The sequence below is a fragment of the Rhinolophus ferrumequinum genome, chromosome 17 (assembly GCF_004115265.2).
Source record: "Rhinolophus ferrumequinum isolate MPI-CBG mRhiFer1 chromosome 17, mRhiFer1_v1.p, whole genome shotgun sequence".
NCBI classification, from domain to species: Eukaryota; Metazoa; Chordata; class Mammalia; order Chiroptera; family Rhinolophidae; genus Rhinolophus; species Rhinolophus ferrumequinum.
The window spans coordinates 18,001,889-18,027,632 of NC_046300.1; the positions used below are offsets into that span (position 1 = coordinate 18,001,889).

Consider the following 25,744-nt stretch of genomic DNA (forward strand, 5'->3'; position numbering starts at 1 on the left):
ACCAGCCTCCAGCCTCTAACCACGCTGTTTACAATCTTGGCAGGAATCATAATGCCAAGTTTACAATCTAAGGCAGGTAAGAGGACTTGGCTCTGCCTTCCCCATGAAAAGACGTTTAACCGTTTAACCAAGACTTCGTGGCAACCGTACAAGATCTTGGTTCCTTCTGACCTTTTCCATCCAAACTGAGGCCCATTTTCCAATGCATGGCTTTTAAGTTTAAATTACAGTAATCATGCCCATTCCCCCAGCTCTGTACTTAAGCGCTCCCCCGCCCGCCCACCCCGACCTCCCAGGGCCAGAATACCGAAGGTCCCATTTCAGAAAACAGGAGTCCTTGAAAAAATTTAAGTAGCATCGTAACCCTTTCCCAACCCTACACAGTGGCTGCAGGGAGCTCACTGATGGGGGGCTGGGGGGTGGGTTTGTGTATATGGCTCCCATGTTAGGCACCTTGGTGTAAACCTATTCACTGCTGCATGATGCAGCCACAGGTTTGCCGCCTGTCTTTCTGGGGTTTCCTGCAACCTTGAATCCCGCTGGGTCCACCTCGGCCTGGCCACCGCACCCAGGATTCATCCAGTGTGCCACAACGAGTGGCTGGCTGAGGGGCAAAAGTGAAAGAGGACACAGGCGTTCAGAAACTATCGGGCAAGAGGAAAGTAACCTCAGGCTCCTGCTCATAGATGAAGTGAAGTGTATGTTTGACCCTCATTTCCCAAAAGCAGCAGGAAAAGAAGCAAGATTTAGAAACATGAGATGATGAAGAGGCAGCAAAGAATTAGCAAACACCATCTCCTTGTTTCTTTGGAGGGACCCTTCCAACAAGGCCAGGTCCTGATGACTCAGGCTCCCACCCCTCCAGGGAAGCGGGGCTAAAAGAGTTTGGGCCAGATCGGTCTCGTGGAACTCCCTGGGCAGGATTCTTCTGTCCTGCAGAACCAAGAGGGCAGAGAGAAATGCGCCCTCGCCCGGGGTGTGCACCTGTCAAAACGCAGACAGCTCAGGTCTGTGCATACAGGAATGTACCTATCCTTCTCCCTATTTAGCAAAGAAGGAAACCAAGGCAGCCCGAGATGAACGCACGTGAACTCGCACAAGGTCACACCGCAGTAAGTGGTGCTTTGCTACAAGGCTTAGCTGCGCAGTACTGTAATTTTCCTGATTTTCTTGGGAACATTTTCTTTTCTCTAGCTTTACTGTAATCCAGTATAATACATGTAACATACAAAATGCGTGTTAATCGACTGCTACCTACCAGTAAGGCTTCCGGTCAACAGCAGAGGGGGGTCACATTAGGGGTGGGTTTGGCTGCACAGGGGTCAGTGCCCCCAGGCCCTATGTTGTTCTACAGTCAACTGTCCCGCTGAAAACGTGTCCCAGCCCAACTAAAAAGAAAAGAACAGAGCCCCATACAGAGAGCAGCCTGAGCCGAGACCCAGAGGCCAATGAGGGAGGGGGGAAACCTCTGTGGTTGTCATCACATTGATTTGTCACTGGAGGAAGGGGCCACATTGCTGTGCTCACAACACTTGCCACATGGATGGAACCCAAGGGATGGATGTATTGAGTCAGGCGCTGGGCTAAATGCTTCCCTATACATATCATCACGTTTAAAAAGCACAACCGAATGAGCCAGTCCCATCGCCATTTTACACACGGTAGAAACGGAAGTATTGCCCAGGTCACATGGCTGGTATGCAGTGTGACCCCCAAACCTCATGAAATACCCCAAGGCACTTTATTCCCACAGGGCTGAGCAAGCTCATAGGATTAATCCACAACACACACGACTGGTGTATAAAGCCCACGACCTTGAAGAAAGGTTTGCATCTGGGAGTACTCCTGAACAACTCCCTACAAGCCTGCCAGAGGGTGTGAAAGGCACAAATATTGATTTAGACAAGAGCTACCTGCTTCACAGCCAAGACTTAAAAGGGAATGAAGGAAGAAAAAGGTCGGGGGGAGGCAGGCAAGGCTGCTGCCCCGGGGCGGGATCCCTGTATCTTCATGGGGTTTTTATGGGGCTAGTTCTGTGTCAGGAGCACAGCCCGAGCCATGCATCTCCCACTGTCACCCTGAACAGTGAATGGCAGATCTGAGGGACAAAGCCCCCAAGCTCAACACTTCAGCTTTGTCTTAAAATTATTGTACTCTCCATAGCATAGCAGCAGCTGTTTTAATACAATCTTCAAATGAAAAGGGACACTTGGAGAAGATGTGTCCCATTTGAACATTCACCCGTTCGCTTCTCAAAGGCTGCTGGGGAGGAGGGGACATAGATTAGTTGAAGGAGGCCTTTGTCACTGGAGTTTGTATGAAATATCACTGTTTTCCCAAAAATAAGACCTAGCTGGACAATCAGCTCTAATGCATCCTTTGGAGCAAAAATTAATATAAGACCGGGTCTTATTTTACTATAATGCAAGACATATAATATAATAATATCTTATATTATAATAATATAATATAATGCAATATAATACCAGTTCTTATATGAATTTTGCTCCAAAAGACGCACCAGAGCTGATTGTGCAGCTAGGTCTTATTTTCTGGGAAGCAGGGTAACTAGTCAGAGGACTTTAAGGGGCAGAAAAAGAAGCTTATTTTACTGCCTCTCAGTCTTTAAGGAAACATGGAGATGACAAAAATAAAACAAAATAAAAATACTGGATGTAGCGTGCAATATTAACAGATAAATTTTCCAAATAAAACTGTAGCTCTACAAGGATTGCTCGTTAAGCCCAAGTGAAAACTGGGTGTGGGCGAGGAAGGTCTGGGTTTCCTCTGGAGTGCCACAATCATTCCCCCAACTCAGGAGGAGGAAGCCTAGACGGCCGCCCGCCCGTTCCTCTCCCGAGAGGCCCCCGCAATCCTCCTGCTGCCTCCCAGCAGCCCCGCGGGCTCCGTGCCCTACACACAGGTACCTGGAAGGCCTCCAGGTGGCCGCCGTAGGGCTCTGTTTAAACAGAGGACATGACAACTTGGCAGCGAGACCAGCAGCTGAAGACCTGGCAAGGGATGCAGCCTCGCCCCTGGCAGCTGCGTGGACACAGAGAATTTGGCACCCGAGTCCAGCCCCAGAACGGCTAACCCAGTTCCAGCTGCTTGTGTGTAAGTGAGCAGGGCTCTGCATGCAATGCCTGCGGGGATTTCACTCCAGTGCAGGCCAAAAACACTTACTGCCTTCATTAACCTGTCTAAATTGGATGTTCATTCCGATGTCATTAATACTGGGGAACCCTGGGACTACGGAGTAATTTCTTAGAAACATAATGTTCCCCTTGACCCCCTTTCCAAAGGGGGCTCAGAGAAGGGGGCGGGCTACACGTCGATGAGATTTTGGCTTGAAGTTGAAGAAACATCAAATAATAAGTCATTATCAGGGGCTGCTGAAATCAGGGCAGCTGACGATAAACAGGTGTAACAACTCAGGTGCAATTACTCAAATGGGATAAATGAAATAGAGATAATTTATGATTGACAATTGGGGGGGGTTAAATGCCAACATAAAAAAACAAAACGGAGCTCAGCACTCTGCTGTGACCTTAAATCCCCTATCCTGGGGCATCATTTAAATCTATTTCTCAAAGAGGCCACCTGCATTAGGTGCGTGGTTTACATTGCAAATTTGAGCCCCACCCCAGTTTTAAAGAATCAGAATCTCTATGGGGTAGAGGAGCCGCAGGGTTATCAACTCCCTCATCATTTTTAAACAGGGAAGGGCTGATTTAAACTTCAAATAACACAGAATGAAGGAAACGTAAGCACGCTCATAGTGGGCAGTCGCTAAAAAAAATGATTTTTTTTGCATAAAATACTTCTGCTCTAATAGCTTAGAATACTCGGGTTGTTTTTTTTTTTCTTTATTTCACCTCCAGGCACCTTGAATTCCAAAAAAGAAAGTGCATTATCTGGAGTTATTTGCATAACACTAAATCCAGGAGGATTTATGGAGCTCCTCCACAAAGGAGGGCCAGGGTGTTTCACGGGTAGGGCCCCGATTAACCCTTCCCCACACCCTGGTTGCTTTCTGGGTCAGCTCTGCACCTTCCCAGAAAGCAGAAGAGGGAGATTTCAGGGAGGTTCTAATGGCCCTTCCCAGAATGTTACTTGTCCTTGGCTGGGCTGGAACAGAAAACCCAGCAGGTAACGGGATAAGCAGGCAGGCAGGCAGCCGGCTTCCCGGGGAAGATTAAACACAGTTAATTAAAACCCTGCAGAACGGGAGGCAGGGGGATTAGTTGGCAGGGGGAAAGGAGGGAGCTGCTAGCAGGAGAGGAAGATTTCCTTCCCAGACCTCTTAGCTGCTAATCAAGATTAAATGTGCTGTGCACCCCAGCCATCCATTCCATTTAGACAGATCTCGGTATCCCTTACTGAAAGGCCACTCTGTAAGCCTGTCCCAAGAGCTGGGCAACCCCAAATGCTTTTTTCAGCAAAAATTAAGCTTACTGAGGAGATACTGCCACGTATTAAAAACTGGTGAATGAAACAAAGGAAACTGGGTGGGCAGAGAGTTTCCTCTGAAAGGCAATCATCACTCAACCCTCAATTATGGTTACCTTCATATTTCTCCCCATGCTATCATGCAGGCCAGATCTCAAGAGACTGAAAGCAGCAGGAAGCTCCCCAGGAGGGTGGGGCCCGGCCCCCCCAGGATTCCCCTGCAATATAAATTCAGTCCAACCTAGCCCAGTCACAATGTCAGGCTGAAGGGAAGGAACTGAGCCACCAATCCAGGTAATCCTACAAAGCTTCCCACCCCACCTCCCTTCCCACCCCACCTCCCTTCCCACCCCACCTCCCAATTACACAAGACCAAGGACATGTCCATCCAAAAAAGCATTGATTAAGCACCTAACTGCCAGGTCTGGGCAAGGACTCACGGGGGCCTAGCCCCTGCACTGGGAGAGGGTCATTTATGACCCGTAAGGCCAGAGTAAGGCAGGCTCCCAGGGGCCCATAAAACTCCCAGGGAAGGAAGTGGGGATTAACCACTTCCTCCCACCCCTCAAGAAGGGGTTTCAAGCTCCACCAAATTGCAGAACAGAGGGCTCCAGGGAGGGGGTGGGGAGACCTGGGTCAGAAGATCCTACACCTCCACCAGGGGACATGACTAACCCTGGGGTTTCTCAAATTGCTTTGATTTTTACAGATGAGGACGTTGTAGTCCTGCTGCCACGGCAGCTCTGTGAGGCACATTCTAGCAAGTCTCACCGCCCCTCGAGGGGCATGGGTCTGGACTCTGTCCAGGGAGGGACAGAGCGTACATGGGGATTATGTGTTTGTTTGACAAGTAGGACGCTGGTACAATGGCTTTTTTCTTTTACATACTCATCCGCCAGATTTATTGGGTCAAAAGCTGTCGTTATCCTGGGTAGTTTACAACACGCTCATCGTTCACTCAATTTTTTTTTTATACGGAGATTGACTTTATCAACTCTTTCTTACCCAAATCAAAGATGAACAACTTCGAGAGAAACCCAAGTAACATGCAGAAACAACCTTGGGTCAACAAAGGAGAAGCACAGCAATGAGACTTTCTGGATTAGGGCCATGAGTGTGGCTCTGAGCTTCCTGGCAGTCAAAGCAAAATGAGCAACAACTGTCACTGTCAAAAGACCGCTTTGAGAGGACCAATGGTTTTCCTGGCAACAAATCCAGAGAGTCGTGGAATCTGTAAACACCACTCCTGGGCAGCCCCAAATACACAGCCGGAAACACGCAGGTATAAACCGAGCTGTGGAAATCCTCCAAATTCTACAGGGACAATCTTCTTTCTTGTGCTGGAGAAAAGCAAGTAGATACAGGTGTCCAGAACCAAAGGGGTGCCCTTATAGTACATGCAGCAAGTTCCCAAGAACTGTACCCCAAAAGTTCTCTTCTAGAAACCCCAGGAAACACTCCCTATGCTACCGCCCAAACCCCATGAAGCCATCACAAGGTGGGAGAGTGTGTCTCATGAGATACACCACCCCAAAAACACACTGGGCCTATGAAGACACTAAGACTCCACAGAGTGTTTGGCAGCAAAGGACCAGGAGGAGGGTCACGGGTTTTCTTTCTCCGTCTCCTGGCTGGCATTTGGTTTCTAAGGTGAGCCTTCTATCACATTCTTAGCCAGGACCCCTCCCTTCTTTCCCAAGACCTGGAGGGATGGGGAGTCAGACGGGTCCTGGTTCCCGGTAGGGTGTCCTGTGAAATACTGCTGTCGAACCCCACAGAAAGGGTCTCTACAACCCAAATGCTGACTCATGGCTGGGGTTGGGGAGGGGGCATCCTGCTAGCAGAAGCCTTTCAGCTTGGGAGTTTCGGCCCCTCCCAAAAGCTGTAAAGGAAGTGCCAGAACTAGAATTACCATATGAAAAAAAATAGCACTGCCCAGTTAAAATTTCAGACACAATTTTCAGCATAAGTATGTCCCAAATACTGCATGGGGGCATACTCACACTAAAAAAGTATTTACAACTTACGAACAGGGGCCTGGGGGGTGGGCAGGGAGAGCTAGCTAAAGGTGGCAATACTGGCCTTCTTGGTGAGTTCTGGGGGTCCCATTTAGGTGAGGCCCCACAAATCTCGAGAAGGGAAACCGGGAGCTTTAAGAGAACATAGTAAACCCAGGAATAGGAATAAGCGCTAAACTTCTTATTAACCATTTTTAATGGTGGAGGGGGACCTTCAGTTTGATTGTTGTTAGAACAAAAGCTGGCTCACTTAATCCAGCCCATGGTGCCTGACACGGGGGAGTCATGGGGAGGTGCACCCCCGTACACACCCCCATCTGAGCCCTGAGAACTCCCCAGGAACAGACACAGGACTCTTCAATGGTGCTCGCCACTCAAGCCTAGGCGATCAACATTCCAGGAGGCAGCCATTCCCGCCCTTCGGGAGGAACAAAGAGCCCGGGGAAGAATTCCTGCTGCCCTGAGCCTGGGGGGTGGGGTAGTATCCAAACAAAACGGGGCAGCAAAAAGTGCCCCGGGCGAGGGGCCTGAGGAAGCCCACTCCCTCCACGAAACAACTAAGGCACAGATAGTAAAATTGGACCTTATAAACGTGAGATGCAATTTGGGAGCTGAGTCTCTAAATGCGATGGAGTAAAGTTCAAGAGAGAAAAATCTCTAAAGGAAACAGACCCAAACCTCTGAATTTAATCATTAACTACACGGTGAGGGTCTTTGTATTCATGCTGTGTACTGGCTTTTACTGTAACCAATGCAAACTTCTTACTGTCCCTCTAAACATAGATGGTGGGTTTTGTTGGCTTGTCTTTTAAACTGTAGCTTCTGCGTCACCGTAGGAGGTGATTCAGGGGCGGTTCTAATCAGGGGTCCTCAGCAAAAAGGACCTCTGGAAGGGGAGAAAAGGTGGGGAACAGGAACTGACGAAAGCCATCCTCACACCCACCCCCACAGGCTGGGCACCCACTGTTGACAGTTCTGGGGATAGGATCTTCACACAGCTGGAAAGGGAGGTGAGGGACTTGGGCTTCACAGTGAGGACGGTTTAGGACAGACTTACACAACTGAAAGGTTCTCTTTTGCTTGGAGGGCCTAGGCGGTTCCAAGGATGACTGTGTTCCCATGAAACGTCCCCTCTGCACCATCCCCAATCGCAGGTTTTAAATGGGGCCCAACAGCTCCCTGTTTGAATTAACTCCGTAAACATTGGTTGAACATTTGCTTTGCAGATAAAGTTCTAATCACCAATGAAGTCCTCAGCAAAGTGCTTCCCAGTGTTTCAGACTCCTCAGAGGCTCCCAGGTCTTTCTTCCTGAAGCACCACTGGTGATCCTCTCCCCTCTACCTGGGCAAGGCTCACTGCCCGCGCCGCCCCCCCACACACACACACAAAAGATCTGCTCTCATGCCTTGCAACCGGTTCTCACAGTATCCAGCCCTGATCCTGTCCGCCCCAGCTCCCGCTCAGCAACCTGCTATTTCCTTCAGTAGACCCAGTTCTCACGGGGGGCCAGAGACCATGCATGTGTGGGAAGAGTTCCACGTGGAGGAAAGTGTACGGGGACCCTGCCCCACAACACAGTTCAATAATCAACTTTCTGAACCGAGGACTCAACAATTCTGCACACAGGAAACTGCCTCAAACCTACTGTAACGTTCTCGGGCTCGGGGGTCACATGTCACTCAGTGAAAAGCATATACAATAGCTGGTCCGTGATGACAGACTGCACCCACCCCCAAACTGAAACTTCCCCTCTAGATTTAAAAGTTCTAAGAAGCTCAAAAACAAAATGTTTCTGAAAGTAAGAGTCTTCAGGAATGGAAGCCACCAAGCTGTCTGTCAACGCCAAGTGACCTGGCAGGCCTGGAAAGCTATGGCTTTTTCTCCGAAGTATTCACCAAGGGCGTAGACTCCCAGGGCAGGACTGACAAGCTTCGGCTCCACTGTACCCACCCCCTCTGGAAGGACACAGGAAGCTGGCTGGCCCTCTGTTGCTAGGACTTCACTTCTCCACTGCATACTGCCTTTGGAGTCCTTGAATTAAAAAAATAATAAGCGTATGAAGCTCATCAGCAATAATTTAGTACTTTTATATGTACATCATTCACCGTGGTACCCAACTCTCCAAAGTCCCTGGTAATTCTATTTCCCTTTACGTGATGTAAGGGTCCGAAGAAGGCAACCTCTGTCCTCGTCCTTTGTGTCCTCAAAACACCCGGAGAGAACCAGGCACATGGCAGATGCTCAATGAGAAGTATGTTGATTGAATGGAATTCACTTCCACATTTTCCAAGCAATCCTTAAGGAATTTGCCTCCCAGCAGGCATCTGCTCACTAGAAAACAATGTGCCCTGGCCATTTGCATTGTGGCCCTGAGACAGCAAATATTTAAAAGAGAAAAAAACAGATAGACTCTAGGCCTTCGCAGAGGCTAAAATATGTCTCAGAGGTAAAGATATGAAGGAGTTTTACAGCTATCCTTGCTGTAATAAACGAGCAATAAAGCAGGACACGGGACATTGCAACTTTCCATCATTACAGACTTGTTCACATCCAACACCCCTATGGCTCACTCTACTTTCCATAAATCCTCCCAAAACACGACCAGAGTGGCAGGCCAAATTCTCCGGATTTAGCACTCAAAGGTACTACAGCAAGGGAACTTTCTGAGATGTCCTTGTCCTGGCTGTGGCGGCGGTAGCACAGGTATGCATAAATATTAGAACTCATCACAATGTGTGCATCTCATTGTGCCTAAACTATACCTCAATACAATAAAGAGGATGAGTGAGAGCTGTGTGTTATCACCCAGGAATGTGCCAGATTCACTACATTTAAAAAAAAAAAAAGCAAAATAGAGCCGTAGCTACTGTATACACATATATTTCAAAACAACTTTATTGTCAGTGTGTGCATAAGTAAATGACAATCGGAAAGGGAACGTCGCCCAAGCATAGGAAACATGACCAATGATACCATCTAAACTGTTAACAGTTTACATCTAGGGAATAGAATGAGTAAGTTCTATTTCTTTAGCTACTTATACTTAGCATTTGCCTGTTGTACAATGAATGACTAGTCTCTTGAAACTTAAAAATCCAATTAAAGTAAAAATTGAGGGGAGATATGAGAGTAGGTTTGTAAGGTCCTGCCCAGTCGCTGGTATACAGCAGGCAACAGAGCAACACGTGCTTAAGGACCGACCGGCCTGTAACAGGCTTAGAGCATTGCCACTGATACGTTGTGAGTAACATCTGCAGAGATTCTATTTCCTTAACAGGTAGGGAACATCAAAGAGATTTTTTTTTAAAGAGACTGCTGGTATATGGCCACAAAACATAAACACTCAACCAAATATACAGACGGTACCAGAAAAATATGTACACACTGTAAGAAAGGAAAAGGCTGTATTGAAATTGTTAATATATACCGATAACAAAAGATGACAAGTCACGTTTGACTTCTGCAATTAACAATCTTTTGAGCGAACGTCACACTAAGATTGCTACCGTAATTCAATTCACATTCAAAAAGTAATCCATAGATAACATCTCTTCAAACGTGATTTTTTGGCACTCCGTAGATTAAAGAGCAAGCCGGTTGGCACTCACATAGTAAGGCCTTAATATACTCACTCCTCACCCCCAGCCAACAGCTATATTCAGAACGGTTTCCCAGAAATGTGAGGTTCAGAGAAAAGGGGGAAATGAGACCATTCACTAACTGTCAGGACATGAGGCTCATCATTTGTTCTACATAAAATTAGATCCCATTCCTTGTAATAATACACCAGGAATATTTCCTAAAGTGGGATTTAAAGGCACAAAACGTAGAGAAAGTAAAACACCATCGTCAACCACACTCAAAGATTTAAAATGTCTACCGAATTAAACTAAATTGAGGCAAGCCGTGGACTCAGAGAAATCCTTTGCAACAGGCAACGGAGTATTCAGTATTTATCCGAACCGCCTAGAAATTGGTTTTTTTTAAACCCAGGCGAGAGAAGGCCTAGGAACCAAGGCAATCTAGGGAGGAAACCCAAATGGCCAATAAACATATGAAAAGACACCCACCTAGCCGTAATCACGGAAATGCAAAATAAAACAACAGGACGAACCATTTTTCTCATTATGTTGATGGCAACAAGAATGGGTGGGGTGGGAGGAAATGGGACTGGTAGGAGGCAAGCTCTCAGAAGCAAATTAACATTTCAAATGCGTCTCTCCAGCTTCCTAGAGATTCTCTGGCTGGGGGTTGAGGGGGATCTTCCCTCTAGAAGAAGGGACACGTAGATGTTCACACTTTGATGGTAATGGCCAAAAGCATAGAAAATACATATAAGGGAACAGCTAAACAAATTCCATGCCATGAACACTAAGTTCAGAACAGTAATGAATGGCAAGTTAGTACAAGAAAACGTCTACACATGTTTTTAAGACTACATTTCTATATGCGTGTATTTAGGGTTGTTAAGATTTAAAAGACAATGCAAACCCAGAGTATACGCTTTGGAGAGAAGTAGGACTAAGGGTACACTTCTTAAAATTTTTATGGGTAAAAAGATATATTTATGTATTACTTGTATAATTAAATCAGGATTAGAGTTAATTGGTCCGAGTTACTTCCTGGGAATACGAAGTAGCCCCTGAGAGAAATCTCAATTTTCCATTCTTCCAGCAGCTACAAGCTGAGGATGGTGAAGAAGGAAAGGTCAAATAAACAGTCACAAGCTTATACGTAACTCAGAAAAATTATAACCCCAAATGACAGGTACTATGAAGTCAAAATCTGTGTAAAAAAAACCTCTAAGTGTTGTTAAAAGAACACAGATTTAAAACAAAAGTGTTACCCACCCATCTCCAGCCTTTTTGAACCCATCAAGCGTTTACAAATCTACAGTCTTTATTAAGGACTCATTCATTCCGTTCTTCTTTTCAGGTCGCTGTGGGCAAACCTGTGTGCCTTTAGCATCAAGAGGGAGTGAGAATCCCCCCACAGTGACATTTCTAAGTGCTGACTGCAGGTCAAGGATCTGACATGAGAAAGCCCTGGCAGGCCAGACAGGACCTCCAGTTAGTCTTCAGACTTTGTTTCTTAAATCCGCTGAAACCACAGAATGTTATGCCTTGGACATCCTGGACTCCCCCGTGCAACACCCCTTCCGTCATGTTACACTGGAGGAAATGATTACAAGCCAACATGGGGTCCCCAAGAGAGCCTGAAACCCAATTTCTCCTACACCCAAGCCAGGGCCAAACATCTCATCTGCATAATTTGATCTTGTACATGGCTTTTAAATTTTATTCCCAGTTATTTGTTGTTTTACGTGCCTTTTTTGGGTGGAGAACTGGTTTTGCATCCTACCAAGCAAACAAACAACCTTGACAGTAAGTTCTATGGGGGCTAGAACAAATAGGCACTGATAAACCAGGTAGACGGTCGCTAAATGCTGTCAAATTTTGTGCCAGGTTGTGCAGTAGACCCTTGACCACTAACAATCTAATATGAAAGCTGTGAACACGTCCCTCCTCTCAGGAGAGGGAAATGTTTTCAAACTTGGAAACTAGCAGCGCTAGAAGTAGAACTTTTAGTCTGAGATGCCCAAATGTATTTAGTACTTTTCTTTGCACTATTTGTATGTCATTAACATTTGCATAAGTAAAAATTAACATAAATTTAGTTAGCAAATAACCAACAGTAAAGGGGAGATGATGCAGATGAAGTAAGTTCAGTTCTTAGGTATCAAGGCAAATCTATTTATTGCACGATAGACTAAGGATGAGTAAAAAGATTACAAAATTGGTAGCTGTTGTGGCAAGTCCCACAGGTTGGTTGTCCGGAATTAACCATTCCCTCTTGCTAAGAAAGGATTTTGCTACCCCTTCATAAATGGCTTTCCAGTTATTACCATAAATAAACCAGAAAAGAAAATCCCCTTCTTTAACCTCTACTCTTACACCTTCTTTCATCCGTACTACATGGAGGGGGTTCCAAGATTCCCTCAAAGCTCAAGATAACTGGGTTGGTCCATTGCTGAATCTACTTAAATTGGTAAAATCAAAACTTCCTCTTAGAACATTCCTCTAAATCCCTGAAAGCTCTGATAAAGCTAACAACAAAAACCAAAGGAGACTGAAAAAAAAGAGAGAGAATTTCTCAGGACGATTAAAAATAAAGGGCGGGACTGGTGGGTGGGTGGCTAGCAGGTGCTTCCCCAGACCCTCTGGCAGCACCATCCCCAAAGCAGTTCCTTCTGTCTTAAATTTCTAAATGTCTTCACTTATATTTATGTATCAGGCATGTGGCAATTTTTCATCAGGAAATACTTCATTTGATTTTCAAGCCAAAAAGCCAGTCCTAGGCTGACTAATCCCAATGTTACCAGACCCTACAGCAGTGACAGGCTCAAAGTCACACAAGTATGTACTGGATCAAAACGGGGACCCCCAATATGAGACAGGAACCACTACCACTCAACACAGCACTGAACAGATTCTAGGCATTAAAATAAATATTCATAATCACCAAAAACAAGAAACACAAGGGCCCCTTAACTGGAGAAGGTATTAACTTTGGTACATTCAGAATGAAAAACTACTCAGTGATAAAAAAGGGAGGAGCTATGGGTACTACAGCAGGGATGGCTCTAGAATGCATTAGCTAACTGGAAAAAAAAAATCCGACTCAAAGGCTTCAACACTATGATTCTGTTGTGTGACTTTCTGGAAAAGACAAAAATCCCAGTAACAGAACAGACCAGTGGTTGCCTGCGGGGGAGGGAGGCGAGTGATTACACATTGTATACTCTGGTTAAAATGTGTGGAATTAACTGAGAAAGCTGTGTTTTATGATATGTAACCTATAGCTCAGTAAACAATAACCAAAAAAAAAAAAAAATCAAACTAGAAAATCACCGGACTAGAAGTAAGTGAGGCTTCCCTCTCAGGTTATGGAGCACAAACGGCAACATAAACTGAAATGGACAAAGCGAGCTGGGGGAGGGGTTGCCGACCACCTTAGAAAGGCTGAGCAGAGGAAGGGGAAGCAGGGAAGGGGAGAAGCTCCTTCTGGCAGCCTCTATTGAGCCTCTCTCGCTCGCTCCCAAAATTATCACCATCATGGGCTGGCAGAGTCTGGTTCACACCAGGGAGATCCTCACGGTCTTCCACAGATGCCCCCTCTGTGGACCAACAGCGGCCCCCACTCAGGACTCAGAACCACATCAAGGCTATTAGGGAAGGCAGGGAAGTCACCCAACCCCAAACTGGTTGTGTAAACTCCGAGGAACGGGGCTGGGGGCTGCTTTGCCTGCTGCTGTATTTCCCTCCTCCTACTTTATATACCTAATCAGCTTTCATAGAAATTCCAGTCTGTTCTCATAGAAATTACAATTTCCTGCACTCCTGTAATCTTAAACAGTATAAAGACGTGAGCAGGTACAATGGACATAAACAGGTTTGGGAACAAGAACAGTCTCTCTTGGTAAGCACACAACTCAGATGGTGCGAGCTGGATGCCTGGAGGGGCAGCCGGCTGGCAGAGGATGGCAGCAAGCTGGGTTGGTAGAATCTAACCACGTTGACAGAACAGCACTTCTGGTTCCCATTAGTCGGAGGTCTCCTCCATATTTTCATGAAAAGTTTCAATGGAACCAAGTCAGGTGGTCGTGCCAGAAGCAATGACCCTAATGGGAGGCCATCTTCCAAGCTTTCTTTGCTGCTTCCTGAATTATTCTAGTCTCTCAGTCTCAAATCCATCCTTTCTGTCCCCCTCTCCCTTTGTGATTTGGGGGTGGGGGGACTGGGACTGAGCAAACCCCATCTCTGCCTTGCCAGCTGGGTCACAGTTAGACTCTGCCAACAGGGGATGCTATGGGGAGAACAGATTCTGCTCTAGTCTGCTTCCTGGGTCACACCATTAACAGACTTCTCTACCCAACAGCACTGGGTCACTCCTGGGGCAGTACCTGACTCCAGCTTGCAGTTCTTTAACAATGGAGGAACCTGCTTCGTCATCCCCCCTCCTAAGTATTAATAACTCCGTGTCCCTTTTGATCCCTCCCCCATCTTAGGATAGCAGCTGCTTCCCACACTTGCTACTGCACAGATACCCTAGTGTTCTCTTGCTTTCTAACTTCCTCGTTAGTTGACAATTCTGTACATTAAATTACCTGTGAAAGGAACGAATGTGGCTCTGGCTCCTGACTGATAACACCAGTTGTTCCTGCTACATTATCAATAACCCATCCCCCCCCTAGGAGGGGTAAAAAGAGGGGACCCTAACATCTTCCTTAGGCACGTTAAAAGGATGGGGAAAAGGTTTGGATTACACACTGTCCTCTAGAGTCAGTCCACTGAAGGTTCCTGACACCTCTGCCGACCAGCTCGCCATCTACCTAAATTCCAACATTCTCTAAAAAACTCCTCTGCTTTCAACCCAAACTCATCTATCTCTCTTTTGGAACCTCTAGGAACCTCTATCCGTTCAGAGGTCCTGAGCTTTAACATTTAGCTTTCATCTAGTAATTTAAACAAAACCACATATAAAAAGCAGCCACACAGTGAGGGGTGAGAATCCCCCTCTGCATTCACCTTCTCCCTTTCAGTTCTGTCTTTGCAAACCGACAAACCACAAGACTTTTAGGTAGGGAAAGGGTCGCAGACTACCTTTACACATCTTTAGCATGAGCAGAATTCTTAGCAGCGAACAGACTCTCAAATATTTTGATGACAAATCTTAACACATCAAGTCCTGTCAGCAATGAGGAATGGCCCAAATTATTTCATAGCATCAAATATCACTTGGCCAGCCACCAGGAAATAGTTAAGAAAGATAACCAGCATATTTAATTTCATGAAAAAGAAATTTTACCCGTTTGGCAGCAACTTGCAGGAAAAGTTGAAGCCAATTTTTTCCCCAAGATATTTACAGTTAACGTGCACCTCTACTATTAAAACATGGATTTTTCTGATTCCTTCAAAGCTGTAAATTACAGCTCTCCCCACAGATAAGTCTCTAAGAACATAATAACCATTCCTGTCACACCCATCTAAAAAGTCATAGAGATCAAGAGGTTAAATGACGTGTCCAAGGTCACAGCTACTTCAGGGAAACACTGGGCCTTAAACCCAGGTCTTTGTACTCTAAAGCTCACGTTCTTGTCCTTATACCGAGAAGCTACACGCATTTTCCAATTTACTGTTCGTCCTTTCATCCCCCCAATTCCTCTGTCCATATACATAATGTGAGAGAAAGGACAGCAGAGCCTAATATTTACAAGGGCATTCATTTTTTTGCTTGAAAACTAAGTCTCCTTTATTCCTGGCGAAGGAATAAAAAAGGCAGAACCAATGAGCGTCTTCTCAGGGTCAAACCCAACCTGCATCAATCACTGCTGAGAATTGACAATCGAGCAAAATCTTTCTGGCACTAGTCCTTAAATCCACTAACATCAACCGAAGCCAAATCTAGTGTAAGAGCCCCTACCCACTAATGCCAAAGGCCTTGCTCTGAAGGGAAAGCAGTGGGGGGAGGGGGCAGGAAGCGGCCTCCATTGCCTGAGATCCAGAACAGAATGTGTGCCTATGTTATAGGTTGATTGGCAGGGGAAGCATCCTTCTCACTCCTGACATTGTAGAGATCTCTCCTATGAGACTTAGTTGTAATTTAAAAAGAGAAAATAATTAAAACTCAAGGGCTCTTCCTTGCTAAATTATTTTCTGACAACACTTAAAGTTAATTTTGGAATGACACAGTAATGACTGTCACACTAATTTCTGCCAAGAGACCACGGCCCATTTATGACTTTTCTCCTTAACAACTTAGAAAAGATCAAAAGTAAGAAAATAAAACACAAGAAGCTAACGATTTAAGCAATAAACTTAGTATCAAATGTCAGATATTTAAGGACTAGCTTCAAACACAGAAATTTGCTAAATATTGTGAAGAAAGAGCAATGTGAAAAAGAGAAGTGGACTAGAGTTTCTGATCAACAAACGTCATTTCACCATCACCAGCTTGTAAAGCAGCAGTTCTTTTCTATGGTGATTTAAGGCCTTTCCTGTATTTACGTTTCCTCTTTAGATTCCTCCAACATACACACACACACACATACACACAACCTGACAATACCATGAAATTAAAGCTTATACAATATTTCAGTCCCTGAAATCAGACTGTTCCCTTGAGCAAGTTGATCCGTTTCTTTGAAATGCCACATTTCCCCGTCCTCCCAAAAGAAATAAATATCATGGCTTCAAAGATTACTGGTTCTCAAATATATCATATCAAATGTAAACTGGACTTCCATCTTTAAAAAAAATAAGGCTGAAGGTATTGATACACTTACACCCATCTTCTCTCCTAGGCTTGGGGAGCCCTATAACCGTAAAATGGTCTAGACCAAAAGTTAAAGATGAAGTCCCAGTTTTTCTAAAGTGAAACAAGTTTTATGCATTTTTCTCCAGTACACCTTGCATCACCTGAAAGAATCACTACATATCTTTCTGTTCACATAATGGTAAACTGCCACAAATTCTAACTTTGAAAATTAGTTTTTTTTAAAAAAAAAAACCCAAAACTTAGTTTTCCTTCTCCAACACCCCTTTTGGGGGGGAAAGGGACGGGAAGGGTGGTCTGTTTCAATACTCTAATATTATAAACGTTTACCACTGCCTCCTATTGTGGGACACTGTACTGTCACAATCTATGTATTATCTCTAATCCTTACAACATTGACAAGTGTAACTGTCATTTCACAGACCAGAAAACTGAGGCAGAGCAAGAACTCTATAGACACCTTTAATAACGAACATCACAAAAATCTTTTTCTGGCTACTACTAAAACTTTCTTTACCATATCCACTTTTCTATCTCAACACTTAACCACACCTTTTTTGTGTGAATTTGCAGTTTACAAGTCTATAAATGATCGTAATAAAGAAGTATCTCCCTCTGACATTGATCTCAAAGAGGCAGGCGGACCATAATTTACAGATGTGGTCTAAACGACGTCATTATGACTGCTGATGCCACCAATTCACAATTCTCATTTTTAAAACCTGTGCTGAAATAGTCATGTTATATTCGTATTCGGCAGCAAACCCTAAGTGTGCACATTTTTTAACACAATAAGCCTTTTTATAATTATCCCAATGAGTCAGAACCCAATGGCATTTCCAGAAAAACATTTTTAACTGCAAATGTGGCCAAGCTTTCCAGAAGTTACAACTAAATACAGTTGTTGACATGTGTTTAGGAACACGTGACAGGGTCCTCTCTCATTCCCAGGGGTTCCTTACCTCTCAGGCTCCAAAGACAACTCTGGGGGCCCTCAAAATTCACAGGGTGTCGAAGCAAGTAAGAGGACGCCCTCAGTCTACGTAACTAACCTTGACCCACTTAATTCTTTTCACGCAGTGTACCCTACTCATTCGCATTCCATTCATGTTGACCGACTGTGCCAGCCTGCAGGAGACTGTCCAGGTACACACTCACAATTGAAAATTATCCCCTTATTCATGACCAAGCTTCCCTTTCCCAAATTTACAGCTTCATTTTGCTAATATATTAGTGAAAGCAATAACTTGACCACTAAAGATTACCACTTCCTTAGGGCACTGTGCCTACTGATCATTAAACTGGGATCATTACACATATTCGCTACAAGAAGAAAACAAAAAACACGTCACCTGGTGGGAACTGACGCTCAGGTAAGGGCTATCTGCTGTTAGTAGAAAATCTACATCAAGACGGATTAAATATGGATTTCCCAAAAATCTCAGTTGAGTTTGAGTGGGAGATAGAGACCCCGGAGTAGTGGGTCTTCCCTCCCCCATTTCATTCCACCCTACCTTCTGAGGCAATTGTAAGGCAAACGATCTAAAACACGAAGGAAGCCAGAGATGGCATCTGAAGAAGGAAAGAATTATTACGCTGGAATAAGGCTTAAGTCAATATTTTTAGATGTAAATTGCCAGTGCTCAGCCCCCCACTCCTCCCAATTTTTCTGTTAACAAGTCACAGTCTTGTCAATCAAAACAGTCAATATGGTTTCAGTCAACTCAGTTTGTAGGTATAAACAAAACCTCAAAGGGAGAAGAATAATTTAGTATTGAACAGCATGAGGTCACATCAACTGAAGAGGCAAGATGGATCAAGCTTCCTCTTGCAACTTACAAAGCTTGAAAGGTCAAGAGAAGGGGGAACAGAGAGGAGTGCAAAGGGTGGCAGCTTACTCCCTTTAGGCAACTGTAATTCTTTATTATCTTTCTCTTGCTCTCTTCCAAAATAAGAGATGGCAAAAGCAGCCTTGGTACGCCAAGACTCTCCTTTAACTCTTTGTAAGTGTTATGGAAGGGTGGGGAGGGAACACCACTTTTAAACCGCCTGCATGGTGGAATTTGTGTCAACCTTTTGCTCAAGTGTGAAGAAGAATGACACCAAAATGGTCCTTTATTCACTAAGAATAAATACACCTAAAATGAACCTTACTCTGTGTGAGGAACTGGATGGAGAAATGTCAAGATTAAGCAAACCACGTGAGTTTTAAGTTAGCACCAGAGGAAATAAAATTTGGAGGTGAAATTTCAGGGCTATAGAATTATCAAATTATCAAGTAAGTTAAAATTTCTCTTGAACCAGGAAAACTTATAAACCTTTTTCTCCTGCCCACTTATCTTCAACAAAAGCATTTAAACCATTTCACTTCATTTATAGCTTCCCTATATAAGCTAATTCCCTTTCTATATGCAAAGTTTTAATGATAAAAACAAAAAGCTAACAGCTATACTCAAAATTTTACATATTAAAAGATGCCTCCTTTTTAAGGAATGCTTTAAGAAACAATATTTTAATATTGCTTTTAGCATCCTAAAACTTATAAGTAGCTAAAAAGGGAAAGAAAAAAACTGAGTACCAATCTTCAAACACTTTCAAGATTTCTTTACTCTATGTACAACTACTTAACTTGAAAACATCTGAATCATAAAAAACATAGTAATACCAAATGAAGAACTGAAGTCTGGCAGAAAGTGCCTGTTTTCTTCCTAAAGTATCTTCATTATTTCCAAAATATTTATTTCTAGCATTGGAAACAAAAATCCTATAGACCCAGTCTATGCAACCTCAAAACCCGAGGAGTAGTTTACTTTTCAAGAAGATAAAGTCACAAAAGGTTCCCAGACAGTGTTGATAGCACCGTAGGTAGGCTCAAATATTACTGACACACTTTAGGGCCGCGGGTTATGACGGCGAGCCAACCTCCCCAGCAAAAGCTTGCCAAACCAGCCAAGGTCCACTTCTCCAGGATCCATGCTGATAAAATCCATCCCTATGCACTTTAACAGAAGACCAGGCACATTCCTCAGCTCAAATGTGACTTTTTGAAAACCCCCCGATTACATTCAAGGAGAAGGAATTAAGAAATTAATAATGTACATTTATCTCCCATATATTTTCAGCAAGCATTTTTAATTCCACAGACTTCAACCTATAAACATCTACCTGCTGAACTGGACTCCAATTATTTTCCAAGTTATGAAAGTGGTTTCCTGGTGAATAGGTGAGTGAAATGCATGTGTTAAGCAGACACATATCCACCTAAGTCCTATACAGCAGATAGAAAATGGGTGCAGAAATACTAGAATGCTCTTTTTTTCTCTTGTCCTTGCAAAAGAAAAAGTCTTTCGATATGTTTTGTAATTTCCACAGCACCATACATGTTTAAAATCAAACATGTATGTATACATTCCTGAAAAAGCTTAGACACTATGAGTGCACAAAAAAAATATATATATAATATATATTATATATATACATATATATGGATGCCAACACTGGTACAATCCCCATTCAGTGACTTATTCAAAATAAGACATAAAAATTTATTCCACAATCAATTATTTTAGGCAGCAAAGAGGTTTACGGCTGATTTTTGGAGAGTGGTTTTTTGGGGAAAGATAGTTCCCAAAGTCTAGAATTGCTAAGGGTCATCTCTGGTTGGAATTCTAGAATTTCTTTCCAGGACGTTGTTTGTTTGTCTGTTTGTTTGTTTTTAAAGCCCAAGGCAGGGACCAAATATAAATCGAATCAACACCTGCACCCCCTTTTCCACCCAAGAGACAGGAAAATCCCACCGCTGGCCTGCCTAACTGGAAATATTGCCATCCTCCATGGGACAGGCTACAGTTTCCCTTGGCTGAAGATGGCAACTGTGTCACCCTGGCCGGTCCCCTACCACTAGTGAGACAGAGCCTTTCCTGGGGACAGACCAGGCTCGGACCCCACTCGGCTTCCCGCCATTTACAGAATCCTGACTCCCAGCCCTTTAACACACCATGGAGGCCCTGAGGTTTCTGCTCCAGTGTCGCCTCCAAGGCAGAAGGACTCACAACCAATGTGCCAATAATACAACATTAAAGGGCAACTCGAGAGTAGCCGGGGCAGCGCGCTCAAGTACCCTTTACCTCTCTATCCCTTTTCCCCTAAACGCGTGCACACCCTTTTCGGGTGTCCGTGGCGTGAGAGGAGTGGCCACCTATCCGGCCGCGTTCCCACAGCCGACAGCGGCTGTGGGTTCCGGGCTAGCCGGGCGGCGGCGCGGGCCCACAGCTGGGCTGCTTTGGCGCACTTCTCCGGGGACCCCTACGAGCGATCCCCGGTTCTGGGACGCTGGCCCCGGATTCCGGCCTGGATGGCCGCCGGCACGGGGCGCCTGCAGGCCTTTCGGACTGACTATCGACACACACAACTAGAGAAAAACCCAAACTCTTTTTTTATGAGCCAAATATGAGAGTGGGAGCAAGCAATTCTTATCCTTTCATTGAACACCCTCATTTCTTCCCCTTTTAGATTTTAAAGTTCTTATATTAAACCAAGAGCTCAAAACACCGGGTGAGCTTGCCAATCCAGAGGAGCCATTTCCATGGGGGGCAGCGGGAGGGAGATGCTTAAGAAAAGCCTCCCGCACCCGCGTGGCCAACTTATAAGAGGCACCCTCCCTAAAATTAAAGGGGAAAAGCCAGGCGTTGGACCTCCTTCCCAAGGTCAGGTGGCATTAGTCAACCATAGGCAAGAGTGCCCTGAATTATTTAACGGAGCATGTTGTCACAGGAGGCAACTTAATAAAGTAGCACATTTTAAAAAGTTGAGGTAGGTTGTACATATAGCCAAATACCTGGATTTGGGTATTCAGTCCTGTCACAATCAAATAGAAAAACCATCATCCTCCAAAAGTGCCCTCTTGCTCTTTTTCCAATCAAAAGCATGGTTTTCAACCTACCGATATTTTAAAACTGTTACCGATCACTTCCCTGAAAGGAAAGGAAGAATTTAGGCCATGGGTGGGACTCACCTATGTGGACCTGGTATCAAACGCTAGCTCTCTAGTCAGAACTTTGTCATCTTTGGACTCAAAATATCTAGCATTCTAAATCGAGGAAAAAGAGGTCTAAAAATTAATTTCCAAGTTTTCCTTAAATGCAAAACTAAAACGGGGAAGTAGAATTTTGCTCAAAACTGAACAAATTTCATGTTTTTAAAGGGCACTTAGTTTAACAAGGTAATATCTTTATGTTTTTGCCAAACAACTGTGCACATGTTAAAAAGTGAATTTTCAGGGCATCCAGGTACCTCCCAGGGTGAGGGGAGCTTCACTTAAAACACTCTCCCACCCAATTTGAATGCTTTTATAATTTAAAAAGTGTATAAACCTTTTACAAGTCTGGCAACAGTGAGCATCTACTGTTTTAGCCCAAATAAACAGTGTGTGGATCTTTAACTGGGAATATAAATAAAACCTGACATTTAAACTCAACTGCTGGGAGGGAGGGTTCAATCAACACCCCTCCCAGGAGGAAAACTGGCAGATTCAAGGAGCTCTCTCCCCTTCACTTTCCCCCCACTACCCCTTCCACCCCCCAATTTGACCCTAATCGTCAAGTGAATTGGCTCCATCTTTCCATCCCTGGCTGGGATTCGGATTGGTATTTAGCTCATTTTTCTAAAAGTGATGAAAGAACTCAGGAGTGTGGAAAAAAATGTAAAGATGAGTCCATTCAAAGCTTAAAAACCAAGGAAAAGAATAACTGCCCCCTAGCTTCATACCGAGAAGGAAACTTAAAGTGAGGCGCTCACAAGTAGATTAGAATTTCAACTTTTTTCCAATAGGAAAGCCGGCTTCAGGCCATCAGGCAATAGCTCCGCCTTCCTACCCAAATAACAGGTTAGGAATGGAAAAGACTGCGCTGTGCAAGCTTCTGCCGTGCTCGGTACCAGCACGCCCACTCCAACTCGCAGGCAGTAACTCCCACAAGGATTTTTAATGCCTGTGCTGTCTCGTGCTCTACATCCAACGCCAAGTCTACAGCGATCACACACACCAAACCTCACGGGTCTCCAGGTAGATCCCCTTAGTTACCAGTTACCGACCCTCTCTGCAGAGCCTACCGCTTGAAATTTTTGGCCCTTTCCTCTAATGGGTTCGGGTGAGTGAAAAGTGTCACGCGGTGTGAAAAATAATCAAAAAGGTTTATTCAGTAGCCAAAACAGCACAATCAAGACCAATGGCTGCAATGCAGCCCTCGGACTTTGCGCAAGCTCGGGTTCAAGCTGGTGCAGCAGAGTCCGTTTTTTCTCCAAGAAAAGTGGGAGTCCCTACCGTCCCCCAATTCCGCTTCTCTAGGGGCAGTTGCGAGCCCATGGGGCCGAATTCCAAGTAAGGGAGGTACAGGGGCAAAGACGCGTTTTACACAGTGCAAATAACAGAACCGCGGAGAAGGGCTTAAGACCGAGGTCCCCTTGGCCCTCAAAGATCCACAGATGCCCTCTGACCCACGGAGACAACGATTACCAGTGTCCCAACAAAAAACACAGTCCTCCTTCCAAACCACGTACGTGGGAACCACGTCTACACAGGCACACGCACTCCCCACGCACCCACACAGCCATCTCTTCCTAGCTCAAGCCTCACTTAAAAAGCAACAACCTACAAATTGTACGAACAAAAATAATAAGCGAAAGGAGAGCCCCATCAGCACGTTGCGAGGCCTCTGGTGTGTCCGGAGGAGACCACGTCTACACAAACACACACACTTCCGTCTCGCGTCTTACTTTAATACTTTAAAATCGCATGTACGCTTTGTCAAACAAACGAAGAAATCAAAGCCCACAACGAAGAGGTGTCCTCAAACCTCCGGAACATGGGGTGGGGGATGGGAGGGGAACGGAACCTCGCACAAGGTGAGCAGGTCTACACAGCCACACACATCTAACTCTTGGACCTCACGCCTAACTGGAGACAACGGTTGCCATGTTTTGCCACACAGAAAATTAGATGAGGATAAGGGGGGACTCGGGGACTCCACTTTTTGGCACCTTTCGGGAGCCCCTCACAGCACGCACACAGAAGCCCGGTATTACACACACACACACACACACGCACACACACACACCACACACCCCTCCCACCCCAGGTCATGATCTACTTGTTGGCAACAACCGCCATGTAGCCAAAACAAGATATTCCTAAAGGAAAAGACTCCCACACCTCCCATCGCTTTGGGACCGGTCCCGAGGCCCTTCGCGAGCGCCCCGGATATTCTCGGGTGGGGACACACACGCGCCGCCCCATCCCCGCCCGGGTGCAGCCCGCTCGGAAGAAGCCACGCACTCACCTCGTCGTCGTGGTGCTGGCAGAAGCCGAGGCGCTCAGGGAAGACAGAGAGGATGGAGAAGGGCGGGCCGGGGAAGGGCGGCCCGAGTCCGAGCTGCTGTGCGGCGGCGGCGGCGGCGGGACCCGGCGGGCCGCGCTCAATGTAGTGGTCCTTGGTGAGGCGCACGCGCTGGTGCGCGCGGACGCAGTTGTCGCACAGGTGCTCCTGGCAGTCGAGGCAGCGCGACGAGGCGGCGTTGCCCTCGTCACAGGAGCTGCAGCCGTGAGGCCGGCGCAGCAGCAGCGCCGATGGGGAAGCAGCCGGCCCGCCGGGCGCAGAGCGGGAAGGCGCGGGCGGCGGAGGCGCCTGCGGGAGCGGCGGCGCCGAGGCGGGCGCGCGCGGGTGCGCGTGGTGAGCGTGGTGCCGGTGGTTGCTGTGGCCGGCCGCGCTCGCTTGGGCGCCGGCACGCCCGTTCTTGGGCGATGGCTCGTCCGCGGTGGCCACTACGGCGTCGAGCAGGTTGCTAAGCAGGAAGGCGGACGAGGGAAGCGCGTCCATGCCCGCCGCCTCGGCCAGCACTACTTTCTGGTCGCACACAGGGCAGCGCAGTTTGAGTGGCTCACCCGGCGCGCCGCCGCCGGCCGCCGGCAGCCGGTGCGCCTCGAGGCACGGGCGGCAGAAGGCGTGTAGGCAGGGCAGAACGTGCAGACGGCGCGCCACGGCCCCGGGGCCCCCGCCGCCGCCCCCCGACGACGTGGACGTCTGTGAGGAAGACGACGACGCAGACGAGTTGGAGGAGAGTGGCGCCGGCGAGCCGCACATCTCCTTGCAGAGCAGGCAGATCTGGAAGTCGCTCTCAGGGAACGAAGCCATTTGCAACCAGGCCCAGAGGAGGGAGGAGACCAGAGAGGAAGAGGAGGAGAGGAGAGCGCGGACGAGGTGGGTGGGGGAGCCGCCGACTCACTCAAAAAAATGCATCTATTAGGCCTGCAATCCAGGAGCAGGCACCAGTGCAGCGTGACCCGCTTGGCCTCGCCGCGTCCGGCCCGCGCGCTGCCACCCCCGACGCTGCGGGCATTAAATGCCACTATCCAGAGGCGACACAGATTCTTCCCGGAGGACGTGGGGGCTGCGTGCTTTCCCAAGCGGGAGCGCCGGAACAAGTCCCGACTTGCGAGGGGCGAGCGGGGGCAGGGAGGTCAGAGGACTCCCTGGAGCAGCTGGAGCTTAGCTTCTTGCTCGCTGATGGAAGTCCTCTAAAGTAGAGTCCGCTGTGCAATCCCAGACCCGGCGGGAGAAGCAGAATTTGGTTCGAGGAGTATTTGGTGCGTTGGTTTTCTTTTAACGAATTTAGTTAGTCTCTTCTTGGGAGAGAAAGGCTCCCCAAACTAGTAAAGGCGGGAGCGGCGCGACGCCAAGCCCGTGTCCCCCCGCGCGACGTCGGCCGCCCCACCGCATGACGCGGCGGCCAGGGACTCCTGGGTGGCCCGGCGTGCTGCGCTCGGGCTTGCGCACGGCCGGGCGCGGGCTCCCCTGCAGGGCAGTCGGCCCCGCGGCAGCTGCAGCTCGTGGGAGCCCGGCCGCGGCCGCACGCGTGTAGTACGCACGCGCGTCCCACGCGCCTCGAG

The 25,744-nt window shown here is 46.6% G+C and overlaps 1 protein-coding gene across 1 annotated transcript in view; it reads right to left on the reverse strand.

The window, feature by feature from the left end:
- The window catches only part of TRIM71 (tripartite motif containing 71), a 62,633-nt gene extending 37,107 nt beyond the window's left edge, over positions 1 to 25,526 (reverse strand). Inside the window, exon 1 of the mRNA XM_033132865.1 lies at positions 24,138 to 25,526. Coding sequence (XP_032988756.1) covers positions 24,138 to 24,989 — 852 coding nt within the window. The 5' untranslated portion in view covers positions 24,990 to 25,526. The remainder of the gene's footprint in view (positions 1 to 24,137) is intronic.
- Between the last annotated feature and the right edge of the window lie 218 nt (positions 25,527 to 25,744).